The 17,985-nt window shown below is 41.4% G+C and overlaps 2 protein-coding genes and 1 non-coding gene across 4 annotated transcripts; 1 reads left to right on the forward strand and 2 right to left on the reverse strand.

Annotated features, from left to right (window-relative positions):
• Positions 1 to 3,332: 3,332 nt before the first annotated feature.
• Positions 3,333 to 12,473, forward strand: gla (galactosidase, alpha). Its single transcript, XM_029662418.2, has 7 exons — positions 3,333 to 3,606; positions 4,239 to 4,413; positions 5,020 to 5,194; positions 5,350 to 5,441; positions 5,613 to 5,774; positions 6,045 to 6,242; positions 9,332 to 12,473. The coding sequence occupies exons 1-7, from the start codon at positions 3,428 to 3,430 to the stop codon at positions 9,593 to 9,595; spliced, it is 1,245 nt and encodes a 414-aa protein (XP_029518278.1). The 5' UTR covers positions 3,333 to 3,427; the 3' UTR covers positions 9,596 to 12,473.
• Positions 11,463 to 17,408, reverse strand: LOC115130871 (large ribosomal subunit protein eL42-like). Of its 2 annotated transcripts, XM_029662423.2 has the most exons (5): positions 17,302 to 17,408; positions 15,980 to 16,085; positions 15,804 to 15,871; positions 12,352 to 12,474; positions 11,463 to 11,545 (listed from the first exon to the last, which is right to left on the reverse strand). In XM_029662423.2, exons 1-5 carry the CDS (start codon positions 17,359 to 17,361, stop codon positions 11,525 to 11,527), a joined length of 378 nt encoding a protein of 125 aa, XP_029518283.1. In that variant the 5' UTR covers positions 17,362 to 17,408; the 3' UTR covers positions 11,463 to 11,524. The 2 variants fall into 2 exon arrangements, with proteins under 2 accessions (XP_029518283.1, XP_029518282.1); XM_029662422.1 differs by lacking the exon at positions 17,302 to 17,408 and having other exon boundaries at positions 15,980 to 16,169.
• LOC115131219 (small nucleolar RNA SNORA9) lies at positions 12,826 to 12,962 on the reverse strand. Its single transcript, XR_003863918.1, has one exon. It is a non-coding gene; the product is annotated as a small nucleolar RNA SNORA9 (small nucleolar RNA).
• Positions 17,409 to 17,985: the final 577 nt, after the last annotated feature.

Below are 17,985 nucleotides of genomic sequence, written 5' to 3' on the forward strand. Positions count from 1 at the left end.
CATAAAAATAAATTCACAAATGCAAAATACACACTTACTGTAGACAGTTTTTTTGTTGTTGAATTTTTAGCCCTTTTTCTCCCCAATTTCGTGGTATCCAATTGTTGTAGTAGCTACTATCTTGTCTCATCGCTACAACTCCCGTACTGGCTCGGGAGAGACGAAGGTTGAAAGTCATGCGTCCTCCGATACACAACCCAACCAGCCGTACTGCTTCTTAACACAGCGCGCATCCAACCCGGAAGCCAGCCGCACCAATGTGTCAGAGGGTACACCGTGCACCTGGCAACCTTGGTTAGCGGGCACTGCACCCGGCCCGCCACAGGAGTCGCTGGTGCGCGATGAGACAAGGACATCCCTACCGACCAAGCCCTCCCCAAACAGTGACAACACGTTTGTGGCATCCGTTTTCCATTTAGACACAGGTGTTCGAAGATGCAGATAGCTAATTAGCACAGGTAGTCCACTCTGTCTTCTGTCTGTTTTCCGTAAACAAGCGCTGTAACATGGAAATATGTGGGAACCCTAACCCTATAAACGTGTATCAATTTAACCTTTTGTTTTTGGGAAATTATTTCTTGGTGATATAAAAGATATGGTCCTTATGCTTCCAAAACCGTACCGCAAGAGACGCGTGTTAATGTTTAGACCGAGCATCGGAGCTCTTACCAAAACTCCACCATACAGAAGATCCCTTCGTCCAATGACTCTTATATGTAATGTAATGGAACTGAGAGTCATTGTTATGCAGGTGAGTGAGGACCCAAAAGCGCTTTAACAGAAACAGAGTCTTTTAATGTCAAAACACAGGGAAGACATAGATCCTCTTCAGATGTATCGATTGACAACATAGACAACCCGCAGAGAGGGCGACAAACAAATATAAAGTCCTCTGATCTTAACAGGAGAGTCCCCTTCTAGCAGCAGAGGAGAATAGCAGGGTTAGCGGCGACAGACTGCTGGTCTCTCCGGGTAGGCGCGGGTTGTAGAGGACAGAGGTACCTGATCACACGTAGCATCTGATGAAGAGGCAGATTACGACAGGACAGGACAAGGGTGAAGCAAACGAGAATCTGACAAAGACAGAAGCAGAAACAGAGAGAGAAATAGAGACCTAATCAGAGGGAAAAAGGGAACAGGTGGGAGAGGGTAAACGAGGTAGTTAGAGGAGATGAGGAACAGCTGGGGGAAGGAAAGGAAGAGAAGGTAACCTAATACGACCAGCAGGGGGAAACGAAGTGAAGAGAAAGAACAGGAACAAAACATAACATGACAATACATGACAGTCATGATCAAGAGCCAGGTGTTCACCAGTCAAGAAGTTGTCTTTTCGGTGTGGCAACATTCTGATCATTGGATAGGCCTTGGCCTGGTCAAACAAATTATAGTAAGATGTTTAATTGGTGCATGTGGTTGTGATAATCTTTTATGTGGACCTCAATTAGGCCAACACAGGGATAGCCTCCATATCAGATTTGGAGAGCCTTGACACACAGGTCAAATAACAATTTTTGACATCTATTTCATACCTGATACACTTGCTTTTTCTGTTGATTTCAATGCTGCTGAATAGTCAAGTCATTGACAACGCATGGCTGTTTCTCTAACGCTGCCAACGGTGTGTGAACATGTATAATCTCGTTAAAATGCGCTTGAGGTGGGTAAAATATTGACTGTGTCCGAGATGGTTCGAGAGGATTAAAACCATAATGCATCATGGGTAAATTGACTGACTGATATACAAATAATGAGTAGTTATTCATGATGCAAGGTTCTTTGTAGCTCAGCCAGTCAGCAATTGCATGCAATGTCGAACAAGACCATCAGGGCCAGTATTGTGCAGAAAATGTCCCCCCTGCCAGAATTCTCCCCCCACTTCGTTCTTCATTGCTGCGACTTGCTTGCTAGTTGAGATTTCTGCTCTTCACTCCATTGTCAGTTAAGCCTACATTTCACTGATCTTAGTAGCAGAGAGCATTTTTGTCTGCAGTTTTCGGTTTGGCTATTTGTTTCAAGTGTATTAGTCTATAAATAAATCTCTTTGCCAAAATTTGTCATCTCTCCCATTTCTTAGTTGTTCTGAAATGTTTATTGCTTGCCTACATTTGACTCCCTCCTCTATGTTTAATATAACACACATATTAATTATTAATTTTGGTTGCCCATCCTGATGTGAAGTTTGTTCTATAGAAAGTATTTGACTCTAATGTGTGCCACAAAAAGTATTTGACTCTAGTGACGAAATTAAGGAAATTAGAAGGGGGGGGGGATTCGGCAAGGCCATTGTCTTGCCATGAATGTTGGCAGGAGGAGATTTTTGGCACAACACCGGCTCCAGGTATAAGTGACTTAAGTGGTCGCTTCGGGCCTCAAGCCTCCTTTTGGGGGGGACTCAGTCGGGTTGAGACAACTGACTGTTGACAGTTAACATAGTAGAATACACAAGGTGGAAGTTGAAAATTTGGTTGTGCATCAACAATTTTTGTATTTTTATGTCAGTGAAATGTGTTATAAAACTGCAACATGTTCTCCTCGCCCCATGGAAAATGTGTAGAGTTGTAGGAAATTAATTGCAGGAAAATTAACCTCTGTTCTCTTGGCCCTCCCACCACTACAGGAGGGCAGCTCCCGCTCAGCCCAGTCCAAGCTCTTCTCTGTCCTGGTACCCCAATGATAGAACCAGCTTCCCCCTGAAGCTAGGACAGTAGAGTCCAGGCCTATCTTCTGAAACCCTACCTCTTCAAAGAGTATGTTAAATATTCCTACAGCAGCTCCTCAATAATAAAATAAATAAATATTGAACTAACACTGTTCAATGTACTGTATACAGTATATGCCTTTCGTGAACTAACACTCACACTTGACTTTTTTCCCCCTTACTAGCTCTGACTTTGCTGAGAGCTACTTTGAGGAAAACTGTACTCACTATAACTGTGTTGTGTGGTTGTTTCACCTAGCTATTTAAGATGAATGCACTAACTGTAAGTCGCTCTGGATAAGAGCTTCTGCTAAATGACTAAAATGTACATGTGAAGTGCATTTTTCTCTTTGCCATCAAGAGGGGTGTCACTAAAATGTCTTGCCCGCATAGGGCCCAAAAAAGCTACAGCCAGACCTGTAGCCCATTCTTTTTCAAACCTAGCAAAAAAGATTATGAAGTTATGGCCAGGTGCACATCACAAGAAGTTACAGGCAAAAATGTTGAATTTACAATCCATGTCATCAAGCAAACACTTGACACAGGTGCGCTTCCTTGTTTATATCCAGACACGGGTGCAACGTGATTGGCTAGTTTCCAGCGCATCATGATATTACTGGTCCATGTTGCAGTCAATCTTTCGGTAAGGCAGACCCAGTTTGTGTCACTATCAGGAAATAGACGTGCTTTCAATTCACACATTGTTAATGAAGATTATTCGTTAGTCAAATGAAACCAGTAACTAAAATGGGTGCTGTAGTTCTGGTGCTATTTACAATCGGTGCTTTTATCAGTCCAGTTAAATCTCTGGACAATGGTCTCGCGCTCAAGCCTACAATGGGTTGGCTGCATTGGGAGAGATTCATGTGCAATGTCGACTGTGACACGGACCCCAATAATTGCATCAGGTATGACATCTGGCTTCACCCTCAACTCTACACGTACATTTAAATGTTCCAGACTCAATCAAAGATAGAATGCAAGGGAAACACAATTGACAGGATGGGTATAATTTTGTGGCACGTTCCAACGGGAATCTGTTCCAAAAACTTCGTAAAGTAGGATGCCAACAAAAGCATACAAAGTAGCATGATCAATTCACCTAGCTAACTAGCTGCCGAATAGGCATCAACTCACCACGTAGCTTATTAATGTTTGTCCATAGTCTACCAGAGTGAGGACAGACATTTTTCGAAATAAAATCTTATTCTGCCGCTATACAACTATGTTTGCGTTGTTTGTTGGCAGCCTTGTTATTTACGACGTTTTTGCAACAGATTCCTGTTTTAACGTTCCACAAAGTATAACCACCCTAATTGACACCACTAAACTAGCTTAGACCATTTTGATGACCGCTCAATTCAAACTCATAGCAAGGAAGTAGAGTAACAGTAGGCGGTAAGTGGGATGGTTCTACATTCATCAGGTATAAATGGCCTCACACTGTTACTTCACTGTTACTTCATTGAAGCATAGTTAATATCACAATATGAACTGGCTAATAGTTTCCTCTGTCTGTCCCTGATCTCTGTGCTGCTAGTGAGAATCTCTACATGCAGATGGCAGATGTGATGGTGACGGAAGGCTGGAAGGAGGCTGGCTACGAGTATGTCTGCATCGATGACTGTTGGCCCAGCCACCAACGTGACGCCAAGGGACGCCTTCAGGCAGACCCGAAGCGGTTCCCCAGAGGCATCAAGAAACTGGCCGACTATGTGAGTGTATAGGCTACAGAGAGGTCGTGCTCATTAGGGCACACATGTAAAAAAAATATATATATATAAATAATAATAATAATAATTTTACAATGGAAAATTAAAACAATTATTTTTGGGCCATTATATTTGGTTTCATGTCTACTGAACATGAACCAGTTGTTGAGGGACAACTTATATTATCCACATACAGTTGGTGATGCACTGCTTATGTCAGCTCTAACTCCAATGTTTTCTAGTTCCCAGTGCTTTTCTATCACACCCTCTGTGTCACTTTAACACAACAAACAGAAACATGTCCTTCCTCGAGTGATAACCTACCCAATGGGACTGTAAGGTTAGTTGGTTTACTAATTAGATCATCCACTTTGCTAAGAGTGACACAACTATGAGCAAACAAAGGGAATATTGCTATTACCATGGTGCTAAACTACCAAAGGTTTCAAAACCCTCTGAAGTGCCATGAAAATGTGGTTTGGTAATACAACATCACCATCTACTGGTTTCAACTGTAAGGGTCCACTTTGTTCATGGATTTTGGCCTACAGGACAAACCTTTTCTAAAAGCCTTATTGTAAGATTGTTATTTGTGATTTGGTTATACAGGTTCATTCCAAGGGTCTCAAGTTGGGGATCTATGCTGATTTGGGAACCTTTACATGTGGAGGCTTTCCAGGGAGCATGGGATACTACGACATCGACGCTCAGACCTTTGCTGATTGGGGTGTGGATCTGCTCAAATTTGATGGGTGCTACATGAAGTGGACTTTACTGGGAGAAGGTGATTTATATATTAAATGTCATGCTACAAAACTACTAATTCAACAGCTCAAAAGTCTTTCAGATTAAATTACGTTTCATGAATTGAATAGAAAATGATTGATTGGTAACACCCGAAACCCTATAATTACTGCTGTGTGACCTTTTTCCCCCCAGGTTACACAAACATGTCAATAGCACTGAACCAAACTGGGAGAAGTATCCTGTACTCCTGTGAGTGGCCACTGTATGAGTGGCCACACCATCAGGTAAGAAAGTGAGGTGGTAAATGCCTTTATTCCTAGCATTTCTTCAGTTCGTTGGCTAATGAAAATGCTAAATATACCTGAAACTGAATTGATTTCATCTTAGTCAGGAGGATTCATTCATGATTCATTTTGCATTGATTGTGTCCCACCATGTCAATGATGTACTCACAGCCAGACTATGCTGCCATACGGAAGGCCTGTAACCACTGGCGCAACTTTGCGGATGTGTATGACTCCTGGGACAGTGTGAAGACCATCTTGGACTGGACTGCCGACCATCAGGATGTCATTGTCCCAGCGGCTGGACCTGGGGGCTGGAATGACCCTGACATGGTACTGTGGCGGTTCTACTTTTCGCTATGGATAAGGGGTTGGGGCCAATTCATCCCATTGTTTTCTATGGGGAATGTTTAAGTGAACTTCCTCAATTGACCAATCCAATCCTGCTACTCAGTTGATGGCGTTCAGTGAAACAGTAAAACTAGTCTGAGTAATGATTAATCATCAACTCTTCACCTTACTCACACCAGCTGTTCCTGCCATAACCCATGTACTTTGTCTGAATAGTATGTCTGATTGACATTGACGGTGTTCCTTCCTCAGCTGGTGATTGGAAACTTTGGCCTGAGTCACGCCCAACAGGAGTCTCAGATGGCATTGTGGGCCATCATGGCCTCCCCTCTGCTGATGTCCAATGACCTGAGAGACATCTGCCCCCGGTCCAAGCAGCTGCTGCAGAACACAAGGATCATCGCCATCAGTCAGGACCCACTGGGCAGGCAGGGCTATCGCACCGCCAAGGTAGTACACCTCTACTCTGTCACTCACTGGGGATATTTCATGGTAATGCACAATGGAGAATAGTATTACCGCCACACATAAAACAAACAGGGCATATGCAACTTCTGTTGTGCAGTACCAAATCCTACTTTAAATGTGACTACTCGGTGCTAATACAGTTCAATACAACACTGAACCAAAATATAAACGCAACATTTTAAAGTGTTGGTTCCATGTTTCATGAGCTGAAATAAAAGATCCCAGAAATTGTCCATAAGCACAAAAAGCTTATGTCTAAAATGTTGTGCCCAAATATGTTTACATCCCTGTTAATGAGCATTTCTCCTTTGCCAAGATCCATCCTCCTGACAGGTGTGGCATATCAGTACACAGGTGCACCTTGTGCAGGGGACAATAAAAAGCCACTAAAATGTGCTGTTTTGTCACAACACAATGCCACAGATATCTAAAGTTTTGAGGGAGGCTGCATTTGGCTGTCTACAGGAATGTCCACCAGAGCTGTTGCCAGAGAATTGCATGTTCATTTCCCTACCATAAGCCTCCTCCAACATCGTTTTAGAAAATTTGGCAGTACATCCAACCGGCCTCACAATCGCATACCATGTGTAACCACACTAGCCCAGGACCTCCACATCCGGCTTCTTTACCTGGGAGATCGTCTGAGACCAGCCACGTCGTCTGAGACAGCTGATGAAACTGTGTTTTCACAAACAAAGAATTTCTGCACAAACTGTCAGAAACCGTCTCAGGGTAGCTCATCTGCGTGTTTGTTGTCCTCACCAAGGTCTTGACCACCTGAATGCAGTTCGGCATCGTAAGCGACTATGTGGACAAATGCTCACCTTCGATGGCCACTGGCACGCTGGAGTAGTGTGCTCTTCACGGATTAATCTCTGTTTCAACTGTACTGAGCAGATGGCAGACAGCGTGTATGGCGTTGTGTGGGAGAGCAGTTTGCTGATGTCAATGTTGTGAACAGAGTGCCCCATGGTAACAGTGGGGTTATAGTATGGGCAGGCATAAGCTACCGACAATTATCGATGGCAATTTTAATGCATAGAGACACCATGACGAGATCCTGAGAACCCTTGTCGTGTCATTCATCCGCTGCCATCACCATGTTTCAGCATAATGTACAGCCCCATGTTGCAAGGCTTTACACAATTCCTAGAAGCTGATCAACTATATGTGAAGGAGATGTGTTGTGCTGCATGAGGCAAATGGTGGTCACACCAGATACTGACTTTTTAAGGGTATATGTGACCAACCGATGCGTATTTGTATTCCCAGTCATGTGAAATCCATAGATTAGGGCCCATTTTTTATTTTATTTCAATTGACTGATTTCCTTTTATATGAACTGTAACACAGTCAAATCTTTGTTGCATGTTGTGTTTTATATTTTTGTTCAGTGTAATAATGGTCAAATACCCTTATGCAGCTACACTATCACAGAGCCTAATCAAACTCAAAAAGCCTGAAACTCCAAAGAATTTACATCTAACATCATGCATTCACTATAAATTGCCAACTCTGAAACCATATTGCATTCATCTGTAGCCACATAAAATATTTACTTTCCCCAATGATCAACACCACCGATGCCGGTAACAACTCGGTGCCTCTTTGCTTGACGTCATGGGAAAAATCTAAAGAAATCAGCCAATACCTCAGGGAAAAAATTATAGACCTCCAACAGTCTGGTTCATCCTTGGGAGCAAATTCCAAATGCCTGAAGGTACCACGTTCATCTGTACAAACAATAGTACGCAAGTATAAATACCATGGGACCACGCATCCGTCATACCGCTCAGGAAGGAGACGCGTTCTGTCTCCTAGAGATAAAAGTACTTTGGTGCAAAAACTGCAAATCAATCCTAGAGCAGTAAAGGACCTTGTGAAGATGCTGGAGGAAACGGGTACAAAAGTATATATATCCACAGTAAAATGAGTCCTATGTCGACATAACCTGAAAGGCCACTCAGCAAGGAAGAAGCCACTGCACCAAAACCGCCATAAAAAAGCCAGGAGATGGTTTGCAACTGCACATGGGGACAAAGATTGTACATTTTGGAGAAATGTTCTCTGGTCTGATGAAACAAAAATAGAACTGTTTGGCCGTAATGACCATCGTTATGTTTGGAGGTAAAAGGGGGAGGCTTGCAAGCCAAAGAACACCATCCCAACCGTGAAGTACAGGGGTGGCAGCATTATGTTGTGGGGGTGCTTTGCTGTAGGAGGGACTAGTGCACTTCACAAAATAGATGGCATCATGAGGAGGAAAATTGTGGATATATTGAAGCAACATCTCAAGACATCAGTCAGGAAGTTAAAGCTTGGTCGCAAATGGGTCTTCCAAATGGACAATGACCCCAAGCATAGTTCCAAAGTTGTGGCAAAATGTCTTTAAGGACAACAAAGTCATGGTATTGGAGTGGCCATCACCTAGCCCTGACCTCAATCCTATATCAAATGTGTAGGCAGAACTGAAAAAGCATGTGCAAGCAAGGCCTACAAACCTGACTTAGTTACCCCAGCTCTGTCAGGAGGAATGGGCCAAAATTCACCCAACTTATTGTGGGAAGCTTGTAGAAGGCTACCTGAAACGTTTGACCCACATTAAACAATTTAAAGGCAATGCTACCAAATACTAATTGAGTGTATGTAAATTTCTGACCCACTGGGAATGTGATGAAGGCTGAAATAAATCATTCTCTCTACTATTATTCTGACATTTCACATTAAAATAAAGTGGTGATCGTAACTGACTTGAGCCGGAATTTTTACTAGGATTAAATGTCAGGAATTGTGAAAAACTGAGTTTAAATGTACTCCGCATTGCGTCATGCCTAAGAACAGCCCTTAGCCATGGTATATTGGCCGTATATCACAAACCCCCAAGGTGCCTTTATTGCTATAATAGACTGGTTACGAATGTAATTAGAGCAGTAAAAATAAATGTTTTGTAATACCCGTGGTATACGGTCTGATATACCACGGCTTTCAACCAATCAGCATTCAGGGCTCGAACCACCCAATTTATAATCTGAAATCAGGCTGTTGAAACTAACCTGACTGTTGATTGACAGGTGGACAGTTTCGAGGTGTGGGAAAGACACCTGTCTGGTGGCCGGTTGGCTCTGGCAGTGATGAACAAGCAGGAGATCGGTGGACCCCGAGGCTTCCCCCTCACCCTGGCCACGCTGCCTAGCTGGAAGATCTGCCACCCCCAGTGTAATGTCACCCAGGTCCTGCCCAGCTACAAGGAGCTGGGGGTCCAGACCCTCCTCAGTAAACTTGTGGTGGTGGTCAACCCTTCTGGCACAGCACTGCTGACTGTCACCCCCATTTAAGTGTGACTTTAACACACAATGGCAATTATGGAAGGACATGCCCAACGTGAACAGTTCTTTAGTATGGTGTAGCTAGCAGACAAGCATATGGGCCCTGGCCCTCACCCAGCACTGATTTGAAATGCACAGGATTTATGGCACTTTAATTCACAGCAAGTTACGTTGCTTATTATGATTATTCTAGATAGTGTGCTTATTTGCCAAAGAGCCATGTATATGCTCACCTTTGAATAGGTTATTTAGTTGGTGTGCTTCCCTTGAATTAGAGATTTTTCATTATTTTAAGTGTGGAACGTGTTAGTAATTGTCCATGTTTTGTATGCTAATTGATCTGGTCACAAGGAGATTTGCTGGATGGCAGACACCTGAATGTTCAGATATCAAAAATCAGTAGTACTGTAACAATTTTTCCTGATTTGAAATAACTGTTACTTTGTGACAATGTTTGGAAATGTTCACATTTAATTAAAGTGGCAATCTGGAATTCAAACAAAACCAAAGCTATCAACCTGCCACTTTTTTGGTAAGCTTCGGGATGGGGCTGGAAAAACATTACCACTTAAATTTACGGTAACACTTCACAACCAGTGTTATAACATGGTCATAACCATGTCAATGTCATAACAGCTTACATAACTTGTCAAAATGGGATCAGAACATTGTCATGACCCATATTTACACCTGTTGTGACATTTTTATGGCTGGTTATGACACTTGCATAAGTGTCAAAACCCACATTTACTCAAATGTTTTTCCCTGCCAAGAAGTCCTTAATTCTTTAGTCACTTTTTTCTTCATATTTTAGAAAACACTTTGACCCTGTCACTTTTCTTTGACTAAAAAAAATGTTTTTTGAAAGTGCCTGACCATAATATGCCCTTATGTCAAGAGGGTGTCTTTGTCCTGCATTCATCCCAGTCATCAGCAAGTGTTGGGGTCGGTGCATGTCTGACATCGATGTGTGTGCAATTGCAATTTAATTTAGTCAATTTTAGAAAATTATAGTATATACTATTGACAAGTAGGCTATATGGTGTAATGGAATATTTTGCCTTGTGTGGTAGGTGTCATAACCAGCCATAAAATAATGCAATGTATCAAACTTATGCTGGGTGTCCACAAATTTCCACAGGCAAGGACTGATATCGAAATGATTGTTTTAAAGCTTTCTTTGCTCTACCCTAGTTAGCATTGGCTGGCAAAACTGCCAACTTCCTTCAAACTACACAGGAAAAATGTGTATCCATGTGTTCATCTGACTCTGGTTAAGTAGAACAAGAGCTTTAATCCCAAAATCTCACCGTACCCCTTTAACCTTATTTTGGGTTCTTATTTCAATATACGTACAAACACTAGATATGGGACCCCACCATTGTAAAAATATTTGAAGTTATAGAAATGCATCTATTACATGTTTAAATGTGAGCTAAACAAGAATGTATACAAACATTCCTAAAGTATCATTTGATATTAATGTAAGCATACAACAAATATACTTAAATACATGCAATTATCCTTGAAACACTAGTCCATTCATTCCTATGGAGGACTGCTCCTACTAGGGAGTGCCAATATGGCCGATCAGTGTCTTCAAAGCCTCAATGGCCAATACATAGCGTCAGCATTCTAGGGTTTATATACATCATTCGGTTCTGATGGGGTGAGACTGTTGTACTAAGCCCATGAGGATACGATTCAGGCATGGTTATTCGCTAGTGTGTTTATACTGATGTGTTTCTACCACTCTTGGAAAGGTTAAGTTGTAAATTCTGGAATGGCCAATTACATCTTCATATCCACCAACTGTAATTGCCATCACTCTTGCAATTACCACCAAGGTACAGTTAAGGAGAGATAAAACATCTGGTACAATTTTAATACATTTATTGGGGGGGGGAAATAAGTCCATCCAATAGATTGACCCACAGCCTAGAACTGGATGACCTGGCCCTGAAAGGAGACAATAAAAACAAGGTTATAAGGCAGCTCAGATATTCAACCAGCACATTGAAACTATTCACCTTTCCACAATGAAAAATACAAAACACCCCTTCTGAATCCAATCACATCGACAACTTGTTAACATTCATTAGGGCATATCTAAAATTCAAAACAATTCAATAGCCGCACACGTTTGGCCAGAGAGGGCCTTCAGACTGCTATTGTCAATTCCTCTCCAGGCTGTCTAACAACCCCTGAGTTCAGAGGAAGCACGCATTTTTGTAATTGACTAAATGTTCTATAGAGCAACGATTTAAAGTGGAAGAGCTCCGAGGTGTATCAAGGATAGTTGAACATTGTCAAATGTCACCGATAACACTAAACGTCATTTAGATGTCCAGAAACCATAGACCCCTCAAAGGCAACTCTGGACCTTGAAGCCAGTTCCACTACATGTTGACATTGTTCCCTTCGAACCAAGGATAGCTTTAGACCTGAGACACCAGGTGGGTGCAATTAATGATCAGGCAGAGCATAAAAAAACAGCAGGCTCTGGACCTTGTAGGGTAAGAGTTGAATACCCCTAGTATAGTACATTCAGACCCATTGACTTTATTCTTATTCTAAAATGGATTAATATTGAAATATCACATTACCATAAGTATTCAGCCCCAGACCCTTACTTTCCAAATGCACTGTACATACACACATTGCTTTTCATGGCTGTGGAACAAATACACAACCCATCCCACATGCAGAATAAACACGGGCCAGGAACATCTGTGTTGCACTACATGGCTAGAGTTTGTGCTTACCTTTCTCTTCTTGTCACCTCCCAGCTCAAAGTGCTTGCATCTCTTGATGGGCACCATTCTCTTGGCCCTGCAGTTGGGCTCCACACACTCCAGCCTTAACACGATCTTCTTTGTGGTCTTGGCCTGAGGAGAGAATACAATGTTACCACAGTCCAGGATCCTTGCACACATGACACAAGGCAGCGGCATTCTGATGATCTACCCCTCTCTTGAAGTGTGTTCTCGTTCACTCCCCTTCATGCATTAAATGACTAGAGGAAGTTTCCACCCATTCCTTTCTAATCCGTGAGGGGGCATTTGAGGGCAAAATATGGAAAAGGGGTGGACAATCAGAGCGTTGCCTATGTTTCTCAATTTCAGAGCTTAAAATTCTACCCCTTAACACCTTTTCATTTTCTGGAGTGTAAAAAGATTGTCAATACTGTATTTTAAGTAGGTGCAGAAGTAAAGGAGAAATAAAGTGTTCATTAATCAAGTTGTCTGAGGTTTACCTATAACCTTGCCACGGAAGAGACACAGCAGGGCCTCAAACCATCTCAGTTTTCTCTAGCAGACACCTTAGGAAAGGACAAAGCCACTACAGGCCAAGCCTCGCTGACAATGGCCTGCACAAATAGTACACATTTTTAAGGTATATCAGTGGTTCAACTCCTTTCCTTGAGTAATCAAGAGTACATGTACAGTTGAAGTCGAAGTTTACATACACCTTAGCCAAATACATTTAAACTCAGTTTCACAATTCCTGACATTTAATCCTAAAACAATTCCCTGTCTTAGGTCAGTTAGGTTCACCACTTTATTTTTTTAAATGTGAAATGTCAGAATAATAATAGAGAGAACTATTTATTTCAGCTTTCATCACATTCCCAGTGGGTCAGAAGTTTACATAAACTCAATTAGTATTTTGTAGCATTGCCTTTAAATGATTTAACTTGGGTCAAACGTTTCAGGTAGCCTTCCACAAGCTTCCCACAATAAGTTGGATGAATTTTGGCCCATTCCTCCTGACAGAGCTGGTGTAACTGAGTCGGGTCAGGCCTCCTTGCTCGCACACGCTTTTTCAGGTTCTGCCCACAAATTTTCTATAGGTTTGAGGTCAGTGCTTTGTGATAGCTACTCCAATACCTTGACTTTGTTGTCCCTTAAGCCATTTTGACACAATTTAGGAAGTATGCTTGGGGTCATTGTCCATTTGGAAGACCCATTTGCCACCAAGCTTTAACTTCATGACTGATGTCTTGAGATGTTGCCTCAATATATCCACATATTTTTCTTCCTCATGATGCCATCTATTTTGTGAAGTGCACCAGTTCCTCTTGCAGCAAAGCATCCCCACAACATGATGCTGCCACCCCCGTGCTTCACGGTTGGGATGGAGTTCTTGGCCTTGCAAGCCTCCCCCTTTTTCCTCCAAACATAACGATGGTCATTACGGCCAAACAGTTATATTTTTGTTTCATCAGACCAGAGGACATTTCTCCAAAAAGTACAGTCTTTGTCCCCATGTGCAGTTGCAAAGCGTAGTCTGGCTTTTTTACGGCGGTTTTGGAGCAGTGGCTTCTTCCTTGCTGAGTGGCCTTTCAGGTTATGTCGATATAGGACTCGTTTTACTGTGGATATAGATATTTTTTATGTTTCCTACAACATCTTCACAAGGTCCTTTGCTGTTGTTCTGGGATTGATTTTCACCTTTCGCAGGAAAGTACGTTAATCTCGAGACAGAACACGTCTCCTTCCTGAGCGGTATGACGGCTACATGGTCCCATGGTGTTTATACTTGCGAACTATTGTTTGTACAGATGAACGTGGTACCTTCAGTCGTTTGGAAATTGCTCCCAAGGATGAACCAAACTTGTGGTCTACAAAAAAAAAATCCTGAGGTCTTGGCTGATTTCTTTTGATTTTCCCATGATGTAAAGCAGAGGCATTGAGTTTGAAAGTAGGCCTTGAAATACATCCACAGGTACACCTCCAGTTGAATCAAATGACATCAATTAGCCAATCAGAAGCTTCTAAAACAATGACATCATTTTCTGGAATTTTACAAGCTGTTTAAAGACACAGTCAACTTAGTGTATGTAAAACTTCTGACCCACTGAAATTGTGATTATAAGTGAAATAATCTGTCTAAACAATTGTTGGAAAAATGACTTGTGTCATGCACAAAGTAGATGTCCTAACCGACTTGGCAAAACTATAGTTTGTTAACCTCTTCAGTCGACCCTCTACTTTTTTGAACATTCTGTTAAAAATCGCGCAACATTTCAGCGCCCTGCTACTCATGCCAGGAATATAGTATATGCATTTGCTTAGTCTGTGTGGATAGAAAACACTCAGACGTTTAAAAAACTGGTTAAATCACTGCTGTGGCTTTACCAGAACGGCATTTACATCGAAAAGCACAGGAAAAACTGATCACTGAAAATGGGGAAAATATATCCATGCGCTACTTGAACCCATTGATAAACGTGAACCACAATTAATTGCCTGAGGTTGCAGTACCTACAGCTTCCACGGGGTGTCTAGAGTCTTGTCATTTCCCTTCAAGTTTTTCTTGGTCAAACACATACAGGACACCGTATCTAATCCGGTCTGGGACCGGATATTTTCGTTGAGTTTCTAGCCGGACATTTTTCCAGACGGACAGCTAATGATCTTTACATCGCCTCCTGATGAATTTTATCGCTTATTAACGTTTACTAATACCTAAAGTTGCATTACAAACGTATTTCGAAGTGTTTTGTGAAAGTTTATCGTCGACTTTTTGAATTTAAAAAAATGACGTTACGTTTTGAAACGATGTTTTTTTCGTTTATCACACAGTCTACATATAACGATATCTAGGCTTTATATGGACCGATTTAATCGAAATAAAGACCCAAATAGTGTTTATGGGACATCTAGGAGTGCCAACAAAGAAGATGGTGAAAGGTAATGAATGTTTTCTATTTTATTGTGCGGTTTGTGTAACGCCGAAATGCTAATTATTTTGTTTTACGTCCCCTGTGGGTCTTTTTGGGTGTTACATGCTATCAGATAATAGCTTCTCATGCTTTCGCCGAAAAGCATTTTAAAAATCTGACTTGTTGCCTGGATTCACAACGAGTGTAGCTTTAATTCGATACCCTGCATGTGTATTTTAATGAACTTTTGAGTTTTAACTAATACTATTAGCATTTAGCGTAGCGCATTTGCATTTCCAGAGCTCTAGTTGGGACGCAAGCGTCCCGAGTAGAAGCAACAGGTTAACAAGAAATTTGTAAAGTGGTTGAAAAACAAGTTAATGACTTCAAGCTAAGTGTATGTAATCTTCTGACTTCAACTGTATGTTGCCCCAGACCCCCAGGACTACTTAACTGTACTGTTTGGGTTCCTCAAGGATAGAAGTATACCACTGATATAAGATACCTTTTGGTAACGTATCCAGTACACACAAAGCTTTGCAAGCTTACCTTTTTGCGGAAAATAGGCTTGGTCTGTCCACCGTAACCGGACTGCTTTCTGTCATATCTCCTCTTACCTAAAACACAGATTGTACATCATTTATTTCATTTGTAACACATAGCAGTCCATACTACGTCATATGTTCATCACATGTGCCAATGCTCATATTGAGACAGAAACTCACCCTGTGCGTAGAGGGAATCCTTTCCCTTCTTGTACTGGGTAACTTTGTGAAGCTGGTGTCTCTTGCACTTCTTGCAGTAGGTCCTGCGTGTCTTCGGCACGTTAACCTGAATCACAGATTTAGAATGTATACTGACAAAGTGCTGCAGTCTGGTACATTTCAAGTACCTCTTCATTCAAATTGAGTCTCTGGGCTTCACAGCAAATATCCAGCATGGGGGTCAGGTCACTACCATTCAACCTAGGGGGCTACTAGCCGAGGAACACTAACTCCCTTCGCATTTCGAGGAAGAGTGGCGTTTGGATATCTGGTCATGCAGTCGATATCTGTAAAAATGTCAATTCTGAAAACGCTTACCAGAACCTATATTTGTACTATACAACTGCAGCCTTTCCGCGTGGTGCTGAAATTCATACTTTTAATTTAAAAAACAGCTTTTAATACAAGCAGCTTTTTCCTACATTATTTTATATACAACACCAGAAAATCTGCTCCAAGTGATTTTAATTGTGGAAATCTGTTCCAAAGTATTCCCACGCATAACAGACATACAGTATGTGATTGTATACAAATGTAAGCAAGGTTTATAATTATTCTGTTTTATTATATTAAGCTTTTTACGGTCAATTTGCAGTTGACAAATTATTAGTAATTATGTTTTGGCCCTCCGACCATCCGCTCAAGAAAAAAAATCGTCGCGCAGCTGAATTTAGGTGATGATCCCTCATACAAGATAGCTACTCAGTCAAGTGTTTCTCAGGTAGGCCAAGAGCCTTTTCACCATCTATGTGGCATTTTTGTTCCAACGACTACATGTACATACGTTTAGTGTTGTTGACTCAAAAAGTTGTATAAACACCTCTACCAACAATCCATTTGCCAAAGGCTTTGGTGTGAGCAGCTAGCTCCATCGTTACACAACAGGATCTCCTTGATAGCACGCAACATTGGGCAGCACTACTTGGTAGTTATAATGCATTTGCTATGATTACAACTTTGAAAGGTATTTGGCAAGGATGCATTTATAAAATGTTAACACCATTATATTGCCAAGGACACAGTAATAATGGCAATTTCAATAAGAGACTGCCATTAACTAGCTAGGTAGTTAGCGATACAATCACCGTAGCCATTCGCTCGCGTTTTGTATATAGGCAACTTTTGCGGGGGGATATACAGATAAAATCATTAATAATGGCATATACATGTCCCTAACCATTGCATTCACACATTGGGTACTTTCAAATGTAACAACTCAATGTATAGTTTGAAGATTACAGTTGATAGTTTTTTTAAAGTCTATTAGTGATTGAGTTTCATACCATGACGACAATCCGATCCAGACGAAAAGAGGAAGGTTGACGCCGGAAGGACTTTTTCATAAAGAACGTTGGATACCAATGGGTCCTAATTTTGAACGCTGCCACCTTGTGTTTGAGTGTAGAATAGAACCAAGTTGACCACAGTAGTAGTAGTCGTCCTTCAGTACAAAGCTTTAAAAATATCGATATATTAGTCAAATGACAAGGCTACTGGTGTGTATGCTTAATCATATGAGAATCCATGAAGTCATCCAATTTTTCTGAATTATAAATTATTACCCGATAAATTATACTTTAATAATCATAATTTAAATCAGGTTTCTTTAGGTTCCATGCAGGTGATGTGATAAATTAGGGCTAAACATATATTTAATTGCAGATGACGACCATAAATACACTATTTTGCACCACTCTATTTATATGACACACTGTCCTTGCTGACAAAATGGTAACAATAATGTATACACATACATTCAATATTCATCACTAAGCCTATACTCAAGCTGTTTTCCTTCTTATCATTGGTCTATAAAGGCCTCAAGGAAGTTATCATTTCACAGAGGCAGTCAACTTTGAACACAGTCTAATGCTACTGTAAATAACTAATTCCTTAGCCTACTTTACGGATACTGGCGCGTTAATGGTTAGTTGGCCCTCTTCGACGCCACACAAACTCTGCTTCAG

The sequence above is a fragment of the Oncorhynchus nerka genome, linkage group LG6 (genome assembly GCF_034236695.1).
Source record: "Oncorhynchus nerka isolate Pitt River linkage group LG6, Oner_Uvic_2.0, whole genome shotgun sequence".
In the NCBI taxonomy this organism is placed as follows: Eukaryota; Metazoa; Chordata; class Actinopteri; order Salmoniformes; family Salmonidae; genus Oncorhynchus; species Oncorhynchus nerka.